The sequence below is a fragment of the Phasianus colchicus genome, chromosome 4 (assembly GCF_987193195.1).
Source record: "Phasianus colchicus chromosome 4, bPhaCol1.hap1.1, whole genome shotgun sequence".
In the NCBI taxonomy this organism is placed as follows: Eukaryota; Metazoa; Chordata; class Aves; order Galliformes; family Phasianidae; genus Phasianus; species Phasianus colchicus.
In genome coordinates, this window is record NC_143439.1 from 55,072,436 (window position 1) to 55,082,031 (window position 9,596).

At 44.8% G+C, this 9,596-nt stretch overlaps 2 protein-coding genes across 6 annotated transcripts in view; one reads left to right on the plus strand and one right to left on the minus strand.

The window, feature by feature from the left end:
• The window catches only part of CCDC149 (coiled-coil domain containing 149), a 51,922-nt gene extending 47,040 nt beyond the window's left edge, over positions 1-4,882 (plus strand). For 4 of the 5 annotated variants that reach the window (XM_090139599.1, XM_031588433.2, XM_090139597.1 and 1 more), the window contains one exon: positions 850-4,882. In XM_090139599.1, the coding sequence (XP_089995725.1) occupies positions 850-1,442 (593 nt within the window). In that variant the 3' untranslated portion in view covers positions 1,443-4,882. The remainder of the gene's footprint in view (positions 1-849) is intronic. The other variant, XM_031588434.2, reaches the window with a different exon arrangement.
• Positions 4,883-5,756: 874 nt separating this feature from the next.
• On the minus strand, positions 5,757-7,256 carry SOD3 (superoxide dismutase 3). The gene is made up of 2 exons (XM_031588738.2): positions 7,098-7,256; positions 5,757-6,671 (listed from the first exon to the last, which is right to left on the minus strand). The coding sequence occupies exon 2, from the start codon at positions 6,644-6,646 to the stop codon at positions 5,930-5,932; it is 717 nt and encodes a 238-aa protein (XP_031444598.2). The 5' UTR covers positions 6,647-6,671; positions 7,098-7,256; the 3' UTR covers positions 5,757-5,929.
• Positions 7,257-9,596: the final 2,340 nt, after the last annotated feature.

Here is a 9,596-nt window from a genome sequence, read left to right on the forward strand (position 1 = left end):
AATTATAAATGAGGCAGGTCTGATAGAGACAGTAGGCTTCTTTATTGTATAGCTCATATCCCTCCCTGCAGCCGCTCTTACATTGAGCAAGGTGGGATCCTGTGGGAGAAATAGAGTAAATGCTCATATACTAAAAGGTAATGCATATGCACTGCATGAGTCATTTGAAGCTGTCAGTGCTGCCATACTACTGGCATTTCCTAATTTTTCTTACTTGACTTCACGAGCTTATTTTCAGTGAGGCTTTTTGTACTTAGCAGAGGGGAGGACAAATTCTTTCTCCTTTACAAAGCTGTTTGTTTGCGTGTTGCTGTTTTCTCTATTCTGACACGTTATTCAGTGTTTGGCTTTCTGTATATTTCATATTCTCCTACTACTGTTTTGTTTTATGATGTTACTCAAATTAGAATAATCTTTTATGTTAGAAAAATGTGGGATCAATAACAGAACTTTTTAGTGGATGAGAGCTTGCAAAAAGAGAAATGAAGTTTGTGTTAACCCGTAAAAGTGGTTCTGGTTTGGGGATTCATGTTAGACTGTGCCAAAAATATTCTGCAGCTGAGCAGCTGGATTAAGAGTTGATGCTCCTCTGAAAAGGTTTGCCTGTGCTGTTCTGCAGTATGATATCAACTATAACTTTGGAAGTTGTCAGTGTTAGGGGAAGACAAGTCCTGATCCAGCCAGATGCTTGTGCTGATTGATTATAATCTAAGAAATGGATCTGGGACAAGATAGAGATTTACTGGAAATTCCTCACTGAAGTAAACATCTCTGTGCTCTGATGCTATTATAATGGTCTCTGGGTCAGATGTGTAGATGACATATGTTGCTGTTCTGTTTCTCTTTCAGTAGAACAGAAGAGGGAGAGTGAAGAAACTAATGCTGTTGCACGTGATTCCATGGCTTCAGAGGAAAGAAACTTGAATAACAGAAACCAAAATAAACACTTTTATCCTTCATTACCCCAGTTACATTCTGAGGAAGAAGAAATAAACAAGCTTGGAAGTCAAATAATTAAACTGACAAAACAGGCAGTTGCAGAACTGGAAGGAAAAAGAACGGAAAATTCATCTGAAGAGCAGAAGACTGTGGTTAGAGCAGAGCTTAATGGTTCATCTGAGAAAGGCTTCCCATTACTCAGCCTGGTCCCGTCTGACCCTACAGACCCCTCAGCCTCAGAAAATGAGCAGACAGCTGAAACTGAGGGCCTGAAAGGCAGTGATGAAGCCTCAGAGAGTGACTGTGAAATTACTCATGAAGGAGAGAATCAGAATGGCAACACCGTGGATGTGATGCCCAGTGAGGACCCCGAAAGGCATGGGAGTCTCAGTGCTACAACTGCGCACACAAATATCAGCTTTGAGGAGCTCCCTGAAACTGAAAACAAGGAACCATCTGATCCTTCTGAAAACTGTGAATATTTGGATAACAGCTTGGCTTGAGGTATGAAATCCAAGCCCTCAAGTTTCTCACTGTAATCCTCTTGCAAGTGCGTATGCTACTGTGACTATGAACAGAGAAAGTCTGTCGAAGAGCTGATTTTTTACATCAGTCTGTTAATATTGGTCTGATACCAGTATTGTTAGTTTTGACTGCAGTATACCAAAAATGTAAGTTGTCTAAGGGGAAGAACTTGAAGCTAATGAGATACAATTATTCTGATTCTGTGTAATAATTTACAACAGTGTAGCAAAGAGACCAGTGTAAATGATGTATCATGTACATGTGAGGTGTATGGTCTTAGTGCTGGACCATATCCTAATGCTTAGAAGTGTCTTCCAAGGATGGAGAATTTGGAGTGATAAATTGAGAAGTATCCTAAGGTTGCTGGCTTTTCCTTGTTTTTCAGACTGCATTCTGTTTCCCTCTGCAAGTGCATACTTAGAATAAAATTACCCTTGCTTTATAAGGGAACAGAATCCTTTCTGAAAACCATCCCTGCGTGTACATCATTATCTCATTTCAAACTTTTCTATCAAAAGTTTGTACAAATTTTTGCCCTCCCTTTCCCAGCTCATCTCATGAAAACATACGAAATTATTTCACCAGATAGTAAGAATGTGAATTAATGATGCTCTGAAGGAAGTATCATCTGAGGAGCCAGAAGTCTTTCAGTGAGAAATAGCAATACTTTTCCAAAGCTAAGGGAGCAGCAAGAAGAGAACCAGTGATGCCTCATCCTCCTCCTTCATGTACGTTTCCAGAATTGCATCCCTCAGCCCTCAGGAGCTGGAACAGCCCTTGGAGAAGCGGGTGGTAGATTTCAGCCTCCTCCTTACATGCCCTCCTTTCCAAATCTGTGTTTGTTTTCTTATGTTTTAGAAAACATAAACGTTCTTCGTATATTTGTTTCCTCCTCACTTCACCAATCTTTGGTGTAGTAGTAGGTTTGTGTTGTTGCTGTCTTTAACTTCTGTCTGTGTTGATATTCAATCATAAGAAAACACTCCTGTAATAACTGTGTGGGAGAGAGGCTGCTGTGTCATTCCCCAGCACACTCCTGATGCTGGAGCTGTGCCACTCTGCTCCAAGGAGGGCAGCAACAAGGGAATACTTAACGATGAAGTTAGCAGCTGTTGGAGAACGGGAGGCACGTCCTTCCTCTCCTGCTTGTAGCATAAGGAACAGTCTCTGCAGCTGTGGAGCTTCTATGGGCCAGCAGCCGTCAAGGCAATTTTTCTGCTGGCTTGGGACCTAATTGTCTGTAAATGTTCATTTCTCACTCCTAGAACTTGAAACCAATCAGAGAGAATTAAACCAAATTTAATAAAATACTACTAATAAAAAGGAAAATCCCTCCCAGATTGAGTTCTCCTTTGACAAATAACTGCCAGCTGCAAATTTTTACAGCCCACTTGTCAGCTACTGAATAAACAGAGTTTATATTAGCGATACTGACAAACTCTTCTGTATATGGAAACTGAGCTAGCAGGTGCTGCTATAATCAAGGTGGCAGAGTCCATGAGCAATTTGTATTCAGCAGAAGAAGGGCTGTATGTAAATGATTACATACAAATATAAGGAATGATAGAGAGAAGGTGAAAAATGTGGCTTGTCGCTGTTGTCCTGTGCTTTCCCTACCAGGTGCACCCAGGTAACCCTTTCAGTGTCTGTGCAGGCAATAAAGCCGTAGTCACAGCGCTCCTCAAATACGTTTCCTTTCTCTTTAAAGGTAATTTGACATTGCAGCATTTTGCTGATGCTAAGCAGCAGCCCTTAGGGAAAAAACAGCTGTATATTTAAGTGTGTTAGGAACATGAAGCAGTAAAAAGTTTTTCTTTCATTATCCTGATGACAATTTAAGTTCCTCATCACCTGAAAACCAAGAAGAACTTAAGCATTTGAAAGATTGTTTTGCTGTTCCCATTAATTGGAACTGACTGCACTATTGACTCATTTATATGGCAGTACTGACAAGTCAGAAGAGAAATAGCTGCAGAAACTGAGATCTCCAGGAGAATGTGGCAGATTTTTTTTCCTTTAATGCTTGAATGTTACATCGGGTATCACTTTATTCGAGATGCATTCTTTTCCATCTTTCACAGATTAATCCTATGCACAGCTAAATATCAATGCAGTCAGAACTAATGCAAGCCAGTAAAAAGGGCAGGATTTCACATAGCTGAGCTCTGAAATTTTCAGGGTTGGTTTTGACCTTTGTTTCCTTGTCCTGCATCTCTTTAGATCCACAACTGTGTGAGCTGACATTTGTTCCTTGTCCCTCAACAGCCAATTAATGCAATTAATTGATGAAAGGCTTAGTGCAGAAATCAGAACAGGTGGAAGTAGCTGTGGACCAGCAGCAGCTTTTCAGCGCCTCACTCATTGATTCTTTTAGTGTGGTTTTCCTGAGAGAAGAAAACTGGTGTACAACCCTGCAATTAGGTCATCTTGGTAACGATCCTCACTTCATTAGCCCTCAGTCGTTTAAACTGCAGCGAGAGATCTGGATTCTGGAGAGCTCATTTAGAGTGCCATATCACTGCTGCAATACTGCTCCCACCCATCCTGTCCAGTGAACGGGCACTCTGGCTGTGCTTTTAGCCTGCTCCCAGGAACACAAGGCTTCAATACTGGGGCAGCTGTAAGAGCAAGACTGCTCTCTGTGATCTCACATTGAATAGTTTTGTCAGTAGCTGTCTTAGATATTGTTTCAAGTGGTGCTCTTGTGCTGTTAGAATTATTGGGGTTATTTGTTTGTTTTTGTTGGTTTTGTTTTAAATCCATTCCTGTTTTGTTGTGGAATCAGCACTATTTTGTTGTGTCTCTTTTAGACTTGTTCCCTCTTTCTAGGACTTCAGAAATGGAGAAATCGCATCCAGGTGTAAAACCTTTTGCTGTTGAGCTCTGGGGAAGTAAACTGCAAAGGGGAGTGTTGTGGCAAGGAGATGGAGAGGATGCATTCCATAAATTGATTTGAAGCACATTGCCTCACCTGTGAGCAAATTCATGCATTATCTATGAGAAGGGTTTCATTTGAAAGAACTGTTGTGGTTATTTGAAAAAGAACGCTCAGTGAATTTGTAAAATAATTGTGTGAAAACGACAGGTTAAGGGGCATCATTTAGAACGTTGCCTCTTTTCTAAGTGAGACTATTTTTAAGCGTACAGTAATTTGTATAATAAAGACAGCAGAATTTCTTTAATCCATATGAGCTCAGGAATGTATTTTGAAATCTTAACTGAGATGAAGTTGAAAGTCTGCTATGTTTCTAAAAGATAGAGTTTTGTTTACCAGCCTCTGTTTTGTAGTTTTACTTCTTAAATGACATGGTATAATTTATTTGCAAACCTCTCTTTTGTTCCTGCCTGGATTAACTGCGCAACATAGTTCAACTCTATTAATATATTTTGTCATCTTGAATAAAAGCATACATTTCCTGATACGCTTGTTCTACCTGCTTATTTCCTCCTCTCAGTATCAGATGAACGATAGTCATGAATTAGTATTCTACTATTTTCAGCTGTTTAAAATGAGAAAAGTAAAGCTTTGAGTGAGACTGCTAAGTTTGTTGAACATTGTCTGACTTACATGTTTTCACTGTGACTTCTCCCAGTCTCACTTGGCTGATTAACTTCCCAATTTTTTGTGTGAAGATACGCACTCGGGATTTTTTGGTTTTGAAAGTAACAGTACTAATTTCTGCCGTTTTTATTTTATCATCATTTTTATTGTCATCATCTAAGCAGTATTAAAACTGGAATGCAACCCATTATTGGGCATTGCCTCTAGTCACAAACTGGAGGCTCTCAGGAGTTTTTGCTGGGGGGTTATGGAAAGCTGGAGTATTTATGTCTGCTTTCTGATGTAAATACTGTGACTCAACTATAGTTGTGTATAAACAGTCCAAACCATTTAAGAAGCTTAGATATGTTTGAGAGTAAAACTTGGAAATCCAGGTAGGATAACATCATGGACCCAAAGCTTAACATAGAAATGTCCGTACTTTCCCCAGGGAAGTCCATTACCAAAGTCTTACAGCATAACATCCAAAGCTGTTGAAAGCAGAGATCTTTTTACCCTCAGGTTTGCAGCTAAATAAGGGACAGCATCTAATCAGAGGCAATTTCTCCCCTTATTCATATTTATTTTTGTCTTTCGTATCTAACTTATGGTCCCTTAAGAGCCCCTTGTGATGTGCAGCCTCTTTATTGGCCATTCATCTTAGCACTCTTAGTCACATGCATTCAACTCCCAAACTGCATAAAAGGGAACCTTCTATCTTCAAGAAAAGAAGAATCACTGTATCACAGTGTTGAGTTGATGCTGTTTTTATTGATCAGCTTACAGAAAGGTGGCTCTACAAAGTGATATGCATTTCTCAGAGAAGCAAGAAAATGGAAGTGGGAACCCCTTTGCCATCTAAGCGGCCAACAGTGCACCCTAAGGTACTTGATGCTGCCCAGGTGGCAGCTCGACTGCAGGTCTTCAGCTGAGCCTGGTTCGGAGCCATCTCTTCTTCTTGTCCGTAGACTCAACCTGTTTCTTCTCCCACAAGTTCTTATTGCAGATCCCAATCACACAGCATGCCAGACGCTTGCCAGCATTTCCATTTTCCAGACTGGCCTTGTTATTGCCCTTGCCCATGTCATCTTCCTGCTCGTGGATCACAACGGATCTGCCCAGGATGGAATACGGACCAAACATTGTGGCGAAGAGATTGGATTTGTATTTTCTGATTTTGCCTTCTTTAGGAGAGAAGTTGCCGAAGTCCCCGGGGTGGCGGGGGTGGTTCACTCTGAAGGGGTTGTAGTGTCCTCCCGTGGAGTCACAGCCGTTGCTGAGATCTCCGAGCTCGTGGATGTGTATAGCTCTGCCAGACTGGTTGTTATCCAGTGGAAACCCATCCAAGTGAAAAATGGCTTCTAATCTTCCTTGTGAGTAATGCTGTCTGAATAAGACTTGTCCAGTCACTTGTGGCTTGTCAGCATCTATTTTGGAGCTGGGCTTCATCTCACAGGTGGCGTAGGTCAGCCCATCAGTCTCATTATCAGCCATCACTGGATAGAGCAAGCTCTGCCAGAGGTCATTCACTTTTCTCTGTACATCATGAAGTGATGCGCAGCTTGGATCGGCTCCTGTTTCTGTCACGACACCAAAGGCAGACAGGGCCAGTCCAGTGACCAGAGAAAGAAGCAGAAGCATCCTGGCAATTGAGAGCCTGCAAAACCTGCAAGGAGCCAGAAAGAGTCAGGGGCTTTTTGCAGCCTGGGGGCAGCAAGCTGGGACAGAGCAGAGCAGCCGAGCAAGTCCCTGTGGGCTGCTACTTTCTACATCTAGCCAACATGTTGAATGGAGACCAAATCAAAATGCACGCACACTTAAGACACATACAGTTGACAGCCATGCCTTAAAAAAACAGAAGTTATTCTGTATTTTACGCTAGATATTAACCTTAAAAATCGCCTCTCTTTCCCTGCAGAAACCAAGTAATACGAAGCATTGCTTAATCTGTTTTGAGTTTGTTCAGAGACTTTTCTCCTATTACAAAGTCCAGCAAGACCGCTTGCCAGGAGGCTCATTTTGGTCCACCTACTGCCATACTGGCTAGGAGTTCAGCATGACAAACAAAAAGCAACAACCAAGGAGCTGTTACCTGTCTGCAGCACTGCTCGGCAGCAGCCCTGCGTCTCCACTCCCCTTCAGCGAGGTGGGATCGGACACAACCGGAGCTGCTGATGTGAGCGGGAGCGTTGTTTGTGAGTTGGGTAACGGCGCACAGGGGAGGGGTCACTGGCTGTGCTGTGGGAGGGACAGAGGGAACCAAGAGTTTGTCTTGGGCAGGCTAAGCTGCTTGTCCTTGCTCTGTGAGGCTCGGGAGGAAACTGGCCAAAACACAAGTAAATAACGTTACCGACTGTTACAGCAACTTTCCCTTCGATGTCCATGTGAGTGTGTAACTGAGCGCCCTTCTGCACAGCGAGCGGCATCGGGTCTGGGAGCTTTGGTGCTGGTTGTCACCGAGTGGTTTGTGTTTCCATTTCTTCATTAGGTAAAATTGAGTCGGGTCCTCTAGCAACATCAAGTGCCCAGCACGTGGATGTACAGCAAAGTTTCAGTGGGTTTAAAGCCAGGAAGGCAGGACTCAGCCTGTCATACATTGAGGCACATCTGTGAAGCCATTGGGCTGCAGTCTGCCCAGTTCCCTGCACCACTGAAGCTGTTTTCTCCCTGTTTCCCAAGCAGTGGTGAAGCGGCAGACGTCAGTGGGGGCCCAGCGGGGCCGTTTCCCAGAAGCCAGCTGGCACACATCGTGCTGCATTTCACCATCCCCCAGCTTTGAAACTAGCTGGGCTCCAGGGGCATAGCTCCGCCCGGTGCCTCACTGAGCTGTGCCCAAGACGAGGGCTCAGCCAACAGGAGAGCGGCTAGAGAGAGACAGAGAGAGAGAGGGGAGCTGCTGGGAAAACCGCAGAATGATTCTCAGCATTAGAAAAGGGTAAAGAAAAGGGTGAAGAAAAATATTTTGCCAGTTCACGTCTTCTGCCATGTGGGAGAGGAGTGTGGCTGTCTGCTGCTGGAATGGTAAAAATGTGCATTGATCCTATGGGTGCTGTGCTCTAGGTCAGATCCAGGATACTTTGCTGTTTGTGTGTAATTGACATGGTAGAAGGAAGGGATGCCATTCAGAGGGACCTCGAGAGGCTAGAAAGGTGGGCCTGCGTGAACCTGATGAGGTTCAACACGGCAAAGTGCAGAGTTTGCACTTGGGCCGGAGGAATCCCAGGCATCCCTTCAGACTGGAAGGAGCGGTCCTTGAGAGCAGCCCTGTGGAGAAGGACCTGGGGGTCTTGATGGATGAAAAACTTAACATGAGCCAGCAGTGTGCCCTTGCGGCTTGGAAGGCAAATGGGATCCTGGGCTCCATCAAAAGAGGGGTGGCCAGCAGGGACAGGGAGGTGATTGTCCCTCTCTAGTCTGCTCTTGTGAGGCCCCATCTGGAGTACTGTGTCCAAGTTTGGAGCCCCCAGTACAAGAAAGACAGGGAGCTGTTGGAGAGGGTCCAGAGGAGGGCCACGAAGATGATCAGGGGACTGGAGCACCTCCCCTGTGAGGACAGGCTGAGGGAACTGGGCTTGTTCAGCCTGGAGAAAAGAAGGCTGCGGGGTGACCTCATTGCAGCCTTTCAGTACCTAAAAGGGAGCCTACAAACAGGATGGGAATCAACTCTTTGAAAGGGTTGATAACAGCAGGACAAGGGGAAATGGTTTAAAGTTGAGGGAGGGAAGATTTAGGTTGGACGTCAGGGGGAAATTCTTTACAGAGAGAGTGGTGAGGTGCTGGAACAGGCTGCCCAGAGAGGTTGTGGATGCCCCATCCCTGGAGGTATTCAAGGCCAGATTGGATGGGGCCCTGGGCAGCCTGGTCTAGTATGAAATGTGGAGGTTGGTGGCCCTGCATGTGGCAGGGGGATTGGAGATTCATGATCCTTGAGGTCCCTTCTAGCCCTGGCCATTCTGTGATTCTGTGTGCTGGTGTCTTCCTGTATGAAAGAGAGTATCACTAAAGGAACATCTCCTGATGGGATCGTCAGCAGGGAAACACCAGGTTCAGTTCTGCTTGGGACTCTGCGGTACTGAACGTGCTGCTCAGCCCTGGGCTGTAGATCCTGATCTGTGGAACAGGACAGCTGATGTCTTTCCCTCAGGACACCAATGCTCAGAGTGCACAGCACACACCCTGCCCTGAGTCCATTCCTGGCAGCCTCTGCACTGGAGAGGTGCATTCAGAAGGCATTTTAAAATAGGAACTGGGGTCAAAAGTGTAGCTGCTTACATGCAGTAATGCTGAGTTCAGCAGTGTTTGTGCTGTGTGCACCAGCTGGGGTTCTGCCCCTAAAGCCTGGGGGGCCTTGGCTGCACTCTGCAGGGCTTTTCTAATGCTCTGCACAGAAGGCACAGGATGGCAGTAGCTGAGCACTAAGCAGGTGTGTCCTTGAAGCCTATTGGTGCCCACCCTCATGTTTTAGTTTCCTGCTTGAAAAGAGGCGACAAATAATGGCCTCATGGTCCCAACCAACCAACAGCTTCTGGCCAGAGAAACACCAACTGCCAGTGTGCACCGGGATCTCAGTCCCTGCTGTGCCCTCCTGGGC

Coding starts and splice junctions, on each gene's coding strand:
- SOD3 (XM_031588738.2), bottom strand. CDS start 6,646: ATGCTTCTGCTTCTTTCTCTGGTCACTGGACTGGCCCTGTCTGCCTTT.